This window comes from Heloderma suspectum, chromosome 2 (genome assembly GCF_057233095.1).
Source record: "Heloderma suspectum isolate Gila_16-S chromosome 2, 16-S_ref, whole genome shotgun sequence".
NCBI lineage: Eukaryota > Metazoa > Chordata > Lepidosauria > Squamata > Helodermatidae > Heloderma > Heloderma suspectum.
Genome location: NC_139459.1, coordinates 258,466,049 through 258,483,176, shown reverse-complemented (window position 1 = coordinate 258,483,176; position 17,128 = coordinate 258,466,049). Strand labels below are relative to the sequence as shown.

At 43.9% G+C, this 17,128-nt stretch overlaps 1 protein-coding gene across 1 annotated transcript; it reads left to right on the top strand.

The window, feature by feature from the left end:
- Window positions 1–230: 230 nt before the first annotated feature.
- LOC146354442 (uncharacterized) lies at window positions 231–1,858 on the top strand. The gene is made up of 2 exons (XM_084833383.1): window positions 231–387; window positions 1,266–1,858. The coding sequence occupies exons 1-2, from the start codon at window positions 231–233 to the stop codon at window positions 1,856–1,858; spliced, it is 750 nt and encodes a 249-aa protein (XP_084689509.1).
- Window positions 1,859–17,128: the final 15,270 nt, after the last annotated feature.

Here is a 17,128-nt window from a genome sequence, read left to right as displayed (position 1 = left end):
TTTCTGATATATGTTGCCGCGCACCTGTGGGCAGCCCAGCTTGCTAATTCTGTCGTGCATTTCTAGTGCGACAACCAAGCGACTGTCCAGGTCATTAATTCTTTGTCATTGCGCAACAGTAGGGTCATGGCCTTGCTTCGGGCTTCCACTCTGCAGTGCCTGCGTTTTAATATTTTATTTCATGCACGACACATTCCTGGCATGGCTAATGCCTTGGCTGACGCATTGTCATGAAACCAGGTGCAACGTTTCCGAGAACTGGCCCCTTGGGCGTGGGCTATTCCGGACACCATGCCAGCCGCTCTGTGGGAAGTTGGCTGAAAGAGGCGGAACAGGCCATCCTGCAGTCCTTAGCCCCCAGCACGAGAGCGGCTTACGCCAGGTCAGGTAGGGAGTTCTTTTCATTCCGGATGGCTGCACATCTTCCACAGTGCTGGCCAATACCGGTCGATCACCTACTGCAGTTTTGCATGCATGCCCACAGGCGGGGCCTAGCGGCCTGGACCATTGGGGGTAGGCTTGCTGCACTTGCCTTCTGGTCTAAAATGAAGGGTGTAGCAGATAACACCATGGACTTCCGGGTCCGGCGGATGCTTCAGGGCTGGTCCAGGGGGTCCCCGGTGCCTCCTGACCCTAGATGCCTTCTGTCACCAGACATATTGCTGGGCTTGCGGGATCTGTGGCCTTCCTTGTGCAAATCCCCTCAAGAAGCCTTGTTGTTTCATGCTGCAGCTCTTACAGCATTCTTTGGGGCATTTAGGATATCGGAGTTCGTGGTGTCCGCTAAGAGCGACCTGTCGGGACGAGCCTTGCAGTTTAATGACTTACAGTTTTCTCAGCAGGGGGCCCATATTCAGCTTAGGAGGTCCAAGACTGACTAGGGGGAAGGGGCGTCAGTGTGTCCCTGTTTCCAGCCCCCGTGCCGGACCTCTGCCCGGTCACGGCATTGAGGGACTTTCTGAAGGTTCAGGGAAACCTGCCCGGCCCCCTTTTTTGCCATACAGACCCTTCTCCTTTAACCAAATATCAATTTTGGGCAGTCAAACAGCGAGCATTAAAGGCGCTGGGTTTGGGTGCTCTTCATTTCGGCACACATTCCTTCCGGATTGGGGCCGCCTCCATCGCTGCATCTCTGGGGTTCACGTCAGATAAGGTGCAGTCGGTCGGTAGGTGGGGCTCCAAGGCATATCGGGCATACGTGAGGCCACTGTCGGGCCCTTAGCTTGTGCGGACATTTCCGTTCATTACTTTTCTTGTTCTTCTAGATCACTGGAGTGCGAGTGATCCAATGAAGGTGCTCATCTGCGGGCACAGTATGATTTTTTGGGCCGGTCGGAGGGCCTCCTCCAGCTGTGGATCCCAGCTAGGGCTCAGTCGCTATGCTACCATTCAGTGGTTGGGCAGACGCGGGATGCATTGGGAACGCCTCCTGCCCACGTTATTCCAGCAAGGGCTGGTGAAGGTTCCCCCACAGATTCTACTGTTGCACTTAGGGGGGAACGATATAGGCTTGCTGAAAGGCAAGGCCCTGATTCTTCAAGCTTGGGAGGACTTGCGGCTGATTCGGCGTCGCTGGCCGGGAATCACCATTATCTGGTCCAACCTGTTGCCTAGAGTGGCCTGGAGGGATGGCTTGGATCCTTGTGCCATGGATAAGGCCCGTAAAAAGGTCAACAGAGAGATCGGGAACTTCCTGATCAAACAGGGCGACCGGACCATCATCCACCCAGACATTTCTCCTGCTCAGGGGATACTCTACAGGGCGGACGGTGTTCATCTCACCGAACTAGGCAATTATGTCTTTTTGGCCGATCTGCGAAGGGGCATTTGGGAGTGTTTACTGTGCAGGTGGGGGTAGGGATGTACGAAAATTCCACCACAAATCTCGGGGAGGCCGAATGCCAGCGCATTCGGCCCCCCGAAATCGGTGGTGGAACAGGCTGCCCCCCCGCCCCCCCCGGGACGAGTCTTACGTTGGGCGGATCTTCCTGGCAGCGGCGGCTCCGGGGGCGGCTCTGGCAGTGGTTTGGCGGCGGTGGCGGCTGCGGCGGCTGGTCTTCCGACTGGCTGCCGCCGCTGCCATTCCCAGTTAAAAAAAAAACAAAACCTGATAGGCTACGTAAAGATTTACGTAGCCTATCATGGCTAGTTTTTTTTTTTTAAAATGTGATAGGCTATGTAAATGTTTATGTAGCCTATCATATCTGACTTAAAAAACAAACAAACAAATTTGCGTACGCACGTTGTTGTTTTTTTTTTTAAGTCAGCCATGATAGGCTATGTAAACATTTACGTAGCCTATCATGGCTGACTGCAGGGACGCAAACGGCGGCGGCTACGGCCGCCGCCATTTGCGTCCCTGCTAGCCAGCGGCCGGATGTCCGGCCGCTGGTGGAGCCGGCCAGCGGCTCCGCAGAATGTCTGTGGAGCACAGCCGGCCGGCCAGGATTCCAGGGGGGAGGAACGGAGCACCTCTCCTCCCGGCGAGGGTTCCGGGGGGAGGGACGGAACGCCTCCCCCCCAACCATAAACATAATCCGTGAAAGGTACATGCCTTTCGTACATCCCTAGGTGGGGGGAGAGCGAATAAGCAGAGGCTTGTCGCCCTCCTGTGGCGGCTGTGGGCAGGCTCTTCACTGGAGGAGTGGACAGGTGAGCATTCGTAGGCACCGTTTCAGGTGACTGGTAAGGCCCGAGGCTTCCAGCTCAGGGTTTTGTGGCCCCAGTTGGGAGATACGGCTTACCTTTGAGGCCAACCCTCCTCACCCACTCGGGTTCTGTGGCGCGAGGGGGGGTGACAGGGGAAGGTCTCCCAGCCCAGAACTGGGTATGTCTGATTGGTGGGCGAGGGCGGACGCCTCGCCACAGAGAACGAATGCCTCACTCTACACCTGTCATGTTGGTCTTGTTGGTGGTGTGCCCGCCGGTGCTTTCTTCGCAGATTGTAATCTATCAATAAATGTGGCCCTGTTTATCCCAAATTGATTGGTGTCCTCTCGTCATTTCTCCCCTGTCCACTCGCAATAAACCATTGGTCAATACTCTCGCTTTAGTAGCTGAGTATAAAATTTTAACCCATTTCAGAAATTATATAGGAAAACCAAAATTAGTCAAGGTAGTAAAAATAAATTTCCAATGAATTTTGTTGAAGGCCTTTTCTGCATCCAAGGAAATGATGGCTGCCTGATCAGTTCTTTCAGAGTTTAAAGCAACCAGATCAACAACTAATCTAAGATTATCAGCCCCCCTTGTCTATTTTTAATAAATCCCACCTGGTCTGGTCTAATCAATACAGCCATGACCTGTTGTAATCTATCAGCCAAGATTGCTGTTAATATTTTGATATCTACTTTAATTAATTATCCTTGCCTGGCTCAGGAATCACAGTAATGTAAGCATCATTTAACGATGAAGAAAGGGAGCCCACTTCAAAAATATGGTTATAGAGCTGATACAACTTTGGGGCTAAAAAGCTAGACAGTGTTTTATACCATTCAATTGGGAATCCATCCGGTCCGGGTGATTTCCCAATATTCATTTTCATTATTGCATTCACGATTTCCTCTAAACACAGAGGAGCTAAAAGGAGCTGTTGTTGTGAAGAATCTAAACGTGGAAGATGAATCTGAGAAAAAAAGCGTCCATATCTTGCACTGATATCTTATCACCAGTACTATACAGATAAGCATAAAACTTTAAAAATTGTGAGCTTCTGTCTGTAGGAGAAGTATATACTTTACCACTTTCGTCTTTAATAGCTGAAATACAGTAATGTATTTCCACATACGTTAATGGTAACTAACTATAAATGCTGAGATGCTGAAATACTGAACTATAAACAGCTGAGAAATCTCTCACTCTACGTTCTTGTTTCCTAACAGAGACTGTTCTCTGCATCTCTTCCTTTCTGCTGTGACTCACAATCAGCTCCTCACTAATATACCAAAGGACTAGTGCAGCCTTCCCCAACCTGGTACCCTCCAGATGCTTTGGAGTACAACTTCCATCACCTCTGACCACTGGTAATGCTGGCTGGAGCTGATGGGAATTGTAGTCCAAAACATCTGGAGGACACCAGGTTGGGGAAGGCTGGACTAGGTATTATAGTAATACATTCTTTCCTCAATATGTTGGAAGTTAATGCTGGCATCATATTTTGGGGGGGGCAGGGGAAGGGGGAGTCTTTGGGAAAGATGCCCCCAGTCAGCCACCCTCCTTCATCATCACCACTTGCTCTCCCTGGGTCAACTGTTGCCCAGTGGGAAAGAGTAGGGCATGTGAGCAGGCAGTGGCACCTGCTGTTCCTCCCACTTAGACTGTCGTCCTATTACTTCCACTCTTGATGATCATAAGCCCCTGAACATGATGGTTTACGATCATGCAGTGCAGAGTGGGAGCTGTGGAGGAGGAGGCGATCTTTGCCTCCCTGTCCTACCGCTCTGCATTTTTGCTAGACAGACTTTTTCCCCTATTTGCTGGGGCATTTTGGACGGGGAGGGAAGGAGGCTGGAGAGGCCTCAGGATAGCTTGTATCCTGGCCTCTCTAAACTCCTCCTCTCTCTGCCCACCAGAACACCCCCTTTCCCCCCTCTCCAAGGTTGCATTCCCTACCTCAGAGAGGCAGACATCATGGTTCTCTCCACGCTGGCTGTTAGGAAGGGGTGTGTGTGTGTCAGAGTGCAGATCCCCTGGCCCTGAGGTCAGAGCACTGACTCTGATCTCAGATCCAGAAATCAGAAATGTCCCATGCCCCCCCCCCCCCGATGGTGTTGAGGGGCCACTGGATTGCTCCCTTAGTCACTTGCTCATGTGCTGGACCAGAGGGAGCAGGGGTGGTGGTGGTGAACAGGTGGCTATGGCAGGAGAAAGAGTATCAGGGCCAGCAGGTTTCTGGAGTCGAAAGGCATGAACCTCTCCAGGTACCTGACCAAGCTAGTCTTGCCAGAAGCATATCAACAGCTATCATTAGTGATGGGATGAATTTGGCACTGAGGGTGTTAGAAATATGAGCCGCCACAATTCAAAAAGTCTCACCACACTTTGAATCAGGCCCTGAATCCTTTAAATTCAGGTCCAGCTCAAAAGGGAGGTATGTGTATTCTCATGGAAAGCATGAAAGGACCACCCCATCCTGCACAACAACGAGTGTTTTTTGAAGCAATCCAAAGGAACTTTCATCAAGTACCTACAGGTTGCCATAATAAACTTGCATAGCACACACACACACAATCGGATAGATGGCTTTTGATAACCTAGAAGAGTTACCAATGGGATTCATTCCATGTATCCTATATTGTACTTCATCCCCCGCTCCCACCTCTGATATTCCCCCAGGAAAGCTTTTGCCATTTTCAAGTATAACAAGAACATAAAAACTAGTAATAATATTATATTTAATGGAAATGAGCCCAAACGACACAATCTCAATATATCTTCTGCTTGTAACTTTGTAAGCCACTTTTCCAGATGAAAACATAAAAATATCTGGAAGTTTTTAGTCTTTTTAGCCTGATTCTTTAATTTAGGATGTAGTATTTGTGTCTACTTTGCTTTTCTGTTGAGCCACCAGTCGCAGGGCAATATCAGGATAGTAACAATAGTAAATAGTAGCATCACAGAATTATTTGTTTCTTTGCTTCTTTAAATAGCATCATACAAAGTAATTATTTCATTTATATGTTACACTTTTAAGAAGGAAACAAACCTGTTACTTGGACTTGCATGAAAATTCAGGAATAATTTTTTTTGATGGAATCGTTCCCTTTGTGCTAATGCTATTAGTATGGTTACATTGTAACATTTCTATTTAGCTAAGGCTAGTTCACAGTGGAATTTGTTAAAATTGTCAGTTCAGATGGTATATCTTTTGATGCTCCAGTACACCAAGCAATGCTGAAAATAAAAGACAACTTAGATCACTCTCTTTGGGTCCTGGTAGTATACAAGTCAGGCATGAAAATGCATACACTCAGGTCAGGGGTAAAGAACAACAAGGGAATGCTGTGAGATGACAAGGTCAAATGGCGCCCAACTTCCAAGGCCTCTTGTGGCTGGAAGGAAGATAATCAATATAGCTGTAGAAAGTACAACATGAAAGGCAAAGGACAAAACAAAAGCACAGAAGGAAGGAGTCAAACTGAAATGGAAGTACAGCAAATAGGCAATAGTGGCTGATTCATTCAAATAGAAGGGTCATTCCTGCACATAGGTTTCCATGTCATCTAGTGCCCTCCCCTCCGTGATTAGGGTTCTAGACCACATGGACAGGCTATGCGTACAGGTTTCCCTGTTCAGAGCCATGCAATGTTGGGGCTGTGGTCGGTGGTGTGGTCCTGCTGTCGCATCTATGTGTGGAGCCCTCTCTATGCATATAAAATGTGAAGGAGCTTATATAGAGGCTTAATCTGATCTTTCCCCCCTTTCTTGTACAATTAGATTGATAATATATTAGTTATACATTTATTTATAAAAATCCCTGTGATGATTCAGCCTAATGTCTCCTGCATTCCACTGTGTATGATGAGGTGAGTCATTGTAAGTAGACAAACTTACCTGGTGTACAGTGAACTAAGAAGTATCATTTATTAGCATGTTTAGTGCCTTAATTTTGAGTGGGATCCCCTAACTTAGTCTTGACAACTCTACTCATACATACCAGCATTAGGGGCAAATGATCAATCTCTCTACCTTCTTTTTGAACTGAATCTGCGGTTTCATGGTTTTCTTTTGGTTTTTTCAGTGTAATTGAGAATGCAGCAAGTGGCCAATGTCTTTACTGAGGTTTCTCTAAGCAATATTAATGCAACTAAAGCAAAAATCAGCCTTGCAGATAATTAAAAATATTTTTATGAAGCTATAAAAATATCTAATGTACATACTGTGTGAACAATTGGTTTGGCACCTCACCTATATGGAGCCACTTCAAATTTCAGAAAAAGTACATGGACTTGACTTTACTGGGTTGCATTACTTTGGACCATGGGTGTCATCACATGAGGCAGAAATCCTACATCCCTACTAGGCTTTCTTATTCTGGAGTCTTTCTGGCATTGTGATTGGCACAATACATGTGCCTTCCCCTTTTGTTTTTTTGGTTGTTTCCCTTGTGTGGAAGTTCCCCATGTTCCATTTATACAGCCACTAGATGGTGCTGTGACATTACAACGATATCGCACAGTCCTGGAATTACATGTTCCCTTTAATGGCAGTGTCATCGTCATGTCATGTCCAGACCAAACTCCACTCCGCCAAAATGTAGCCACCGCCACACCGCTGAGCTGCGGTTCGATCAGGTGGTAGAAGGATTAGCCGGCGCAATGCACCAGTACCAGGGTATGCCTGATTGTACAACAATCTTTGAGGAGGTTCTTTCCGTGTACCCCAATGGCAGTGTAATTTATTACCATGTTATCGGTGAGTTAAATCATTGTGGGATAAACCTAAAAGTCCTCTGGAGAAGCACCAGAGGATGACGACAACATGAAAAGGACCCACAAACGTCCATGAGTGACCCACCCCAAGTGCATGATAAAAGCCTTGTGTGATGGTGCCCCATGAGTGGAGAAGGGATCTCATGTCTGACAGCTTTGCTATGTTAAAATCTCCCTGTAATGTGATTCCCTACTGCTATCCTGAAGTAGTCCAGTCCAGCGAAGACTGCATCATGTATTTTTTCTGAATGTTTGCACCTGCTCCTATTATTTTTCCTGGGGTGGTAAGGATACACAACCAGCTAAGTGCAAGCTGCAAGACTTGAGCTAATAGGCCAAGCTGAAGCTCCTTTGAATTGCTGAGCTCCTTTGAAACTTAAAATAAGTGCATGTGGACATTGCATTCTGGCTGCATCAGAGGAAGAGATGAGTGCTCTCCATTGGCTTGGCTGCCCATCTGTCACTTGGCTCCTCTTCTCTTAGAAATGTCCTCCGCAGTGACCATTCCACTCGGTCATAATGACATTTCCTTATGTATGAAAGTGCTGATACCTGAATTGGCTCTTCCCTGTCCCTTTTGTATCATGTCTGTTACATTGTTAGCCAATATTTTAGAATGAAAACTGAGTACTTTAACAACAAAAGGACATGAATGAATGAATGAATGAATAAATACATAAAAGACAAGTTGAGAATGTGATCTGCCTTATTTTATTTTACTTGTAGCATGTATTTAGCAAAAGGGGGAGTGAGCATGACATAGGGGGAGTGAGCATGACATAAGGAGAATTCTGCTGGCTCAAGTTAATCTCTACAGTATCATTATTTGGATTTGTATCTTGTTGGTTAGGTTCTCAATAGGGTGTGAGTGATAGACCTGGGCTCAAGGCAGAGATTCTATGCATGTTTACTAGGAAAAAGAGAACAGAACTGAATTCAATGGAGCTTACCAATGGAGGCTGGTGGCTCCGATGTCAGTGGGGCAGTGGATCTGCTCTGGGTTTTGGTCAGAAGCAGTCCCATGTATGGCCCGTTTATGCCTGTAAGCTTGCGTAGATAGGGCCTTTACAGCTGCTATGTGCGCAATATTACATTTATGGAAGTTCCCAAGTCGCCATTTTGCAAAAAAAAAAAAAAAAAGATGACTACAGGAATGAAGGGAGCTTGGGAATGGCTCCAGGTAGATGCTGGTGGCTCAGTGAGCACGGCGGTGGGGGGGAACCAGGTCCAGGGGGATGTGAGTGGGTGTAGCCGCCGGGTGGGCACTCGGAGAACCTGGACGGGAGGGACTCCGTCCACCCCTGCTCAGAACTAGTCAGAGCTCTAAAGGAGCTCAGTGGGGTGGTGAATCCGCTCTGGGTTTTAGTTAGAGTTCTGACTGGTTCTGACTGAAACACGGAGTGGATTCACCACACTGATTACAGAGCCACCAGCCTCCACTGGAGCTTACCCCTTATTAAGTGTACAGAGAACAACAATGGTCAAGTCAAAAGAACCATGATGAAGCATAGGCATCTAAGGCTAATGTGTCAAGTACATTGGCATGGTACCTCACCTGACTTTCTAGCTTACCACATACATTCATGCCTTCCGCACAAGGGACAATGTATATTTCAACAAGCGCACTTGATTCAGGTCAAAACAAATTAAAATATATCCTATGGGTATGAAAGAACTCTAAATGTACTTTCTTGGGGATTTCCAAATGATTTGTTGCATGCATGCCACATAACGCCGGTGGAATAGAAAATCCCACCTGTCAAGGTGTTCCAGTTTTGGCATCTTTACATGGGAGTGGAGCAATAATTTATTGAAATGTATAAGGGCTAACAGACTTATCTAACTGCAGTTAAAATAACTTGCTGAATTATTCATGTGGCATTTGAAATTATGATTGTGGGAAGAAATTAGCTAACTGAAAACTGGAAATTAATGTTGCTCATTAATTATGCATAGATTTGGGAAGGGTGCTGGCAGAGCAGGTGGCTTGGTTCATGGCATACAAATGCGACATTTTCCATTTGATGAATATTCTTTGGATGATACCATTGCCTATGAGTGCAGAGAGGCCTGTGCTCAGTTCCTGGAAGAAGACGGCCTTTGAGCACTTTAACAGCCTTATTATAATAGAATCAATTTGTTTGCTTTTGGTTGTGTCTGGGCCTGTCTTTCAGGGTTGTTTCCTATCTTCTGCATCAGCTTTTGTCCACAGGACCACAGACAAGGCTTGGTGGCCATAGATCAGTGGATGGCTATTGCTTGGTGTTAGGCCACAATTAGAAGGCCAGTTCAATTTTCACCTGCTAGATGGTCAACTCTGTTCTCCTGTTTTTCCTGTAGCAAAAAGTGTCCTGTCTTCACAACAATGAGAACCTGACCTTGCTTGTCACTCCCAGTGGGAGCATTCAGACTGCAAACAAAACCTCTGCCACACCACAGGGAGATGCTATTAACAGGGAGAGGAGGCAGAATATGGAGAGTCCTGTTTTGAGGATGGGACTTTTACAAGTAACCTCCAGCAGCAAGGTGGTGGCTAGCTCATGGGTCAAAGGACAAAAAAAAGAGAGAAAAAGTTAGAACCGTTGCTTTTGGTGTCATGATCTCATGAGCTCAATACAATTTCCTAGCTGGCAGGAAAATTGGCTTTGCTGCTAGCAAAGGTAATAAATCAGTCTGCAGAATTTGACATCCATCTGCTTTTGCATATAAGGACATGGTCACCATCTAAGCGAGAATAATTTATAACATCTGCAGTTTTCTGCCATCAAAGTAGACCAACAACATGCTACTCATGCTTAAAGGATAAAATATAATGAAGTGGGGCTTTGCTTGGCTAAACCTGCTTTATGATTTCAAATCAGCTTAAACAGACTGCTGCATTCCAACTGGGTAGCTTTAGGCAAGTCTCTACTCGCGACTGCTTCCCTGGGTTATGTAAGGCTAAGGGCCATAAATATGGTGTCACCATAAATATGGTGTTGCCATTGAAAACTGCAACCACAGATCTAGTTTTCTACTTCCTCTCTATAACAGCTAGTATAATGTACTCTGTGTTGTGATGTTCTGTTATAATGGACCAAGTTTCATTGCTGCAATGACTGCTGCTTACAAGGCTGGAGAAATTGCCTTAAGGCATGTGAGCAGCAATCTTGTTGATGCCATGTCTGGGTATGGTCAATGCCTGGATGGGAGACTGCCTGAGAGTGGTAAATGCCTAGATAAGAGATTGTTGTGGAGTCCTATTGTATACACTCTGAATTCTATTGTAAAAAAAAAGTGGGATATAAATGTAATGAATAAAATGTATTTCATTGTGTTATGCTGGTACAAGACACGTACTAAGAAGAACACAAGAAGAGCCAGAGGCCTGAGCATTCTGTTCACATAGTGGCCAACCAGCTGCCTGTGGGAAGCCCACAAGTAGGACATGAGTGCAACTGCACCCTCCTGCCCATGTTCCCCAGCAACTGGTAAACAGAATCACACTGCCCCTGATCCTGGAGGTAATATATAGCCATCAATATATAGCTAGATGTGATGAAGAGGGAACTGGAATTATCTGGCAGCTGCACAATTAATGTAACATCCAGTGTAATTCTACTGTGAACTTTTGGGGAATGGTTGAGAGGCAATACAATAATTACAGAAATACATCTATATGTTTTTCCAACAATAATAGCCCTAGAAATGGCTTGCGAGTTCATCCTCCCAGCTCCTTGTGAGAATGCCCCTAGTTGGAAGGACAGAAGATAAAGTCATATGTGGTACTGAGCAGCAACTCATATTGCTAATAGGAGGACCCCAGGATTATGAAGTGCAGAAATAGTATTGTTTCCTAACTTTTGCAGGCTGCAAGGTTTTTATCCTGAAAGGCAGGGTATGAATGTATTACATAAATTAATCAAATACCAATAAAAATAGTTATGTGAACTCTGCTGCTATGGCAATGCACACAATTGCAGAAAATAATTTTTTAAAAGGTTTCAAGCTCTTTCATAGAATGATCATGTAGTTTGAACACATGGAATACAATAACAAAAATCTAAGTCTGCTTCAATTTTATACTTAAGGACTGCATTTAAAACTAGTTAGATCTACTAAAACTCTGTCTGATCTCTTGATGCACCATCAGATATGGATTATATAATATGCACAGGCCATGGATTGGATAATGAGGGGCTGCGTGTTAAATGACATGATTGCTTTGATTAAGATAATAGTGGGAGCATGTGGAAAGAGAAAATTATCATTTTATATCATTTATATATTGCTGATTGTGAGATTTCTTTTAAAGACCTAATCTCAGGAAGATTGTCAAAATTTGAAAGGAAGATACTTCTTAAGCTAGTCAGGAAGGGAATTAAGTAAAAGATGTGCTACTACTAAGATAATTCTTGAGTTTGATCTAATGAAAAGCAGTTGTGTACCAGTTCATAAAGATACCAGTTCAGCCCCTGGGGAACAAATAACTGATGAGCAGTCCTCTCCTATTGACTGGGTCTGGCTGCAGTGCTGTTTCATGTTACTATAAAAGTAGGCAAAACCAGCAGAGGCTGGTGTCTCTGATTTTGGTGGGGCTCTGAATCCATTTTGGGTTTCAGTCAAAACCAGTCAGAGCTCTAAAGGAGCTATCCAAGGTGCTGGACCTATTTTTGGGGTAGGGAGATTTTTATACTCTCTCTCTCTCTCTCTCTCTCTCTGTTGTTAGTCTTTCTGTCTTGAGAGAGAGAGAGAACTTGCCAAACAACAATATTGACACAGAACATTAACAATACAGGCCCCCCGCTCCCATGTCTGCAATTTGCTTAACACAATTCATCAAAGAGACCTGAGGTGTGAACTCCAGATATACAGTTTATGTAGAGTTCTAATATACCTATAAAGTATTCAGTTTTCAGTGATTTGTCTTTCTAGTTATTGTGCCATTCCAGAAGTGAGACTACACACTCCGTAGTTACTGATCTGTGGAACCTGCACTGATGTATGTTTTGAAAGGCAACCAGGTTTGTAAACTATTATGCTGTGTTAATTTTGCAACAAGAGCTTCTTTTGTTAACCATCCATTACAGTACATCTTCTGTCTGGTTTCCAATATTGAGCCATTATGATTGCTACTAATAATAACAGAATAAGGTCCTTATGTAACAGCTGTTTGTGTGTCATCGAAAATGGTTAGAGGGGCTAATAAAAGGGGGTGGATAGAATTTTCAAAGGGCAGAAGTACCTAGATGTTTATGCCTTTGTGAAATTCTGTTCTTGTTTTGGATGGGAACAAAGATTTTTGTTCTGAAAATCTGGTCATTTTTTAAGTGAAATACATGACGTTTGGGTAAAGAAAGAATACGATTAGGGCGGAGGGGACATTAGCAATTAGCCAGTTTATTAAGAACATAAGAAGAGCCATACTGGATTAGACCAGAGGTCTATCTAGTTTAGCATTTTGTTCACACAGTGGCCAACCAGCTGCCCACTGGAAACCCATAAACAGGACATGAATCCTCCTGCCCATGTTCCCCAGCAGCTCATGTACATAGGCATACTGGCTCTGATATTGGAGGTAACATATAGCCATCAGGACTAGTAGCCACTGATAGCCTTCTCCAGGAATTTGTCCAATCCCCTTTTAAAGCCATCCAAATTGGTGGCCATCACTATGTCTTGTGGTAACAAATTCCATAGTTTAACTATGTGTTGTGTCAAGAAATACTTCCTTTTATCTGTCCTGAATCTCCCCCAAATCAGCTTCATTAGATGAACCCTGTGTTCTTATGAGAGAGGAAGAAAAATATCTCCCTATTCACATTTTCCACCACGTGCATAGTTTTGTACACCTCCATCACGTCTCCCCTTACTCACCTTTTTCCAAGCTAAACAATCCCAGCTGTTGTAACCTTCCCTCATAAGGGAGGTGCTCTGGCCCCTTGATCATTTTAGTTGCCCTTTGCTCCACTTTTTCCAGCTCTATAATATCTTTTTAAAGGGCTGTAACCAGAACTGTAAAGAGTATTCTAAGTGTGGTCGCACCATAGATTTGTATAAGGGCAGTATGATATTAGCAGTTTTATTCTCAGTTCCTTACTTAATTAGGAGTTTGCCTTTCTTACAGCAGCTGCACACTGGGTTGACATTTTCATTGAGCTGTCCACTACAGCTCCAAAATCTCTTTCTTGGTTAGTCACCACTAGCTCAGATCCCATCGGGTTATACTTGAAGTTGGGATTTTTTGTTTCAATGTGCATCACTTTACACTTGCTTACATTGAACTGCATTTGCCATTTAGATGCCCATTCTTCCAGTTTGGATCGTTTTGGAGCTACCCACAATCCCTTTTTATTTTAACCACCCTAAATAATTTGGTATCATTGGCAAACTTGGCCATTCACTGCTCACTCCCAATTGCAGATCATTTATGAATAGGTTGAAAAACATTGGTCCCAATACAGATCCTTGTGGAACACCACTATTTACATCCCTCCATTGGGAGAATTAGCATTTATTCCTACTCTCCGCTTTCTGTTCTTTAACCAGTTCCTGATCCGTAAGAGGACCTGTCCTCTGATTCCATGACTGCTAAGTTTGCTCAAGAGTCTTTGGTGAGGGCCTTTATCAATAGCCTTTTGGAAGTCCAGGTAAACAGTGTCTACTGGATCACCCCTGTTCACATGTTTATTGACACTCTCAAAGAACTCTAAAAAGTTAGTGAGACAGGACTTACCTTTGCAGAAGCCATGTTGATTCTTTTTCAGCAGGACTTGTCCTATATGTTTACTAATTTTATCTTTAATAATGCTTTTAACCAGTTTACCCAGAACAGATGTTAAGGTAACAGGCCTGTAATTTCCTGGATTCCCCTGGATCCCTTTTTAAAAAATGGTTTTACATTACCTATTTTCCAGTCCTCTGCTACAGGCCGATCTTGGGGACATGTTGTATATTTTGGTTAGAACATCAGCAATTTCATATTTGAGTTCTTTAAGAACTCTAGGATGGATACCATCTGGGCCCGGTGATTTATTAACTTTCAATTTGTCAATAATTGAACTTTATCTTTTGTCACCACTATTTGCCTCAGTTTCTCAGACTCCCTTCCTGAAAACATCCATTCAGGTACAGGTATTTGTCCTACATCTTCTGCAGGATGGATGAGAAGAATTCATTCAGCTTCTCTGAAATCTCCTTATCCTCAATAGATAAATTAACTAGCATTAATTCAGTGTCAGCTTTTCGGAGTCCTTGGGCAAGGTGTTGGTCTACCTCCTTCTTGCCATCAATGGATGCATATGTGTGCAGCAGCCCTGACTTTATAGATTGATAGTACAATCCTAAGATTTGCTGAAACAGTAAATGAATGAAAAAGCAGCTAAGCAAAGGTAGCTGTGTTGACCATGAGAAAAATTCCAGATTTCATGTTGCTGTAAATACCTTTACTAGGCTAACCGAAATATCCCCAAATAAATTGTGCAAACTATCGTGATCCCCAGATCCACCTGGTCATGCTGGGAAGAAGGAAGGATGGGGCTGGGGGGAGAAATGTTGCATCCATTTTGGGGAATGGGTGCATTACCTAGTGGTTGGGTGCGTGTGTGAACCCTCAGAGAATTACGTCCCAGCTTCTGGTGGTGTAAAATCCTTGTCTTGCATTGTAGGATTCTGCTGTAGAATGGATAAACATGGCATTCTTCAAGTCTTACAAAAAAGCAAAGGGGGCCATGTTGACCATAAGAAAAATGTCAAAATCCATGTTGTTCTAATACCCTTATAAGACCAACCGAAAAATCACCAAAAACTGGGCAAGCTTTCAAGATCCCCAAGTATCTTCTTCAGGCAAAATGTTAAATAAGGCAGGTAGGGTGGGGGAATGGGGAGGGGGCAAATGTGACTAGATGGTGAAGTCACATTGTCGGCATGTCCAGACTAGTTAGTTCCAGATGTAGTGGGTAGGAGGAGGAGTTTGCAGGTCAGCAGGTCATGTGATGGTTTCAGTAGGGCTCTACTGCCCCTGGTCACACTGAGAAGAAGGCGGGGGGAACGTTACATCCTCCATTTTGTGAAATGAATGTTTAAGGTAAAATATGTTGATCTGACTGATATGCTGTGCCATGCTATTCACAAAATATGATGGCACTCCAGCAAATTCTGAAATGAAAACATTGAGAATAGGCTAGCATCCAGCTTAATATTCATACAACCTACAGCTAAGCAGCTGTAAGCACCTTGATGATAACAAAAAAACTCTGAGCTTCAGCTTCTTTCAAGCATGTCTGTATGGATTTTTATTGTTGTTCCTTGTTTATAAGGAGAAGAAAAGCAGAACTTTCACAGCAATGAATTAAAAAGACATAACTCACAGGACGCTGCCCATATCTTATGACCTTGATACACAATTAAAAAGGTGATTTTTCTCCCCTATGCTAAATCAAATGTTCCATGTTAGCTGGATGAGGTTGAGGAGCCACTTGTATGCACTTACAATCCAGCATTTTCTCACTCATTAATGACAGAAAATAGTGGTGGAACAGATTTATTATTGTCAGCAAAGTCATTAACAGCCATGCCATTTGTGAGTCAATGGCTTGTTGGATGGGTAAGTGCTGCTAATTCTCAGTCTTGGGCTGGATATCAAGACCTTGATGTAGTGATTCAGTTTTTACACATCATTTACTAATGCCTCTATCTCAAGTTAATCTCCGCTTTTCTTCTTCCATTTTAGTTCTAGTGTGCTAGGCTTGAAAACCATACAGTTCAGGTTTTGTAATCTTGCTGTCACAGCTTGATCTTCACCTTCAATCGCTATTTACAGGGCTTCCGCTGAAATGGAGGTGGGACACTTAACAAAAGAACAGAAGAAGCAACACTCAAGGAGGAAGTATTCTGGGAAGAAATGACTGTTCAGAGTACCGTATTGGATGGGTAAGTAACAAGCTCATTACCAATGCAGGACAATGCAGGTTGCAGAGAACCAAAGGTTGAAGGTTCCTCTCAGAACTGATGGACTGAAGTCTTTTGAGCTGGGTTCTACTTTGGGCAGATCCATTATTTTGCTCGGACTGAATTCTGCTCGGGCCAACTGGTCATGCAAATCTACCATGAATAGAATGTATCAATTTGACAGCTCCAGCATTTGGTGAAGGCTAACAACTTGGTTGACTACATCAAAACATATACAATCCTGATTCAGTTCTGAACATCAGTTTAACTTTAACACTTGTGAATTTTGAAAACCTGAGATGATGAGCTCAGAATTCTCCCCTGCCATACACAGAGTGAACAAACTGTCTATATTTATGGGATAGTGTGTTATACATTATGTGTGGTTTTGTGATCCACATTTAAAGAAGGTTTCTGAAGGTAGGGATGGTAGCTGTAGCCCTGGTCTTTAGATTTATGCAGAGAAAATTGTGATTTTCTGCTGAATTGTCCATGGGGATTACAGGCTTCTTATGATGCTTTCTGCCCTTTCATTTCCTTCTTTTAGTCAGTGAATAGAATATCTCTTTTCATTGGTGAAGTTATATCTAATTTTCTTCATTTGTGTAGCTCCTTTGGTTGGTAATAGTACATCTAATCCACATGTATCATAAATGGCAGCCCTTTGGATATTGGCTAAACTCTAAGATTATGAGTTTAATTCAGACATGTTAGTCATGGCTAAGCCTCATGAGAACAATGGAATGTGGCTTTTTCCCAGTCATTAATTT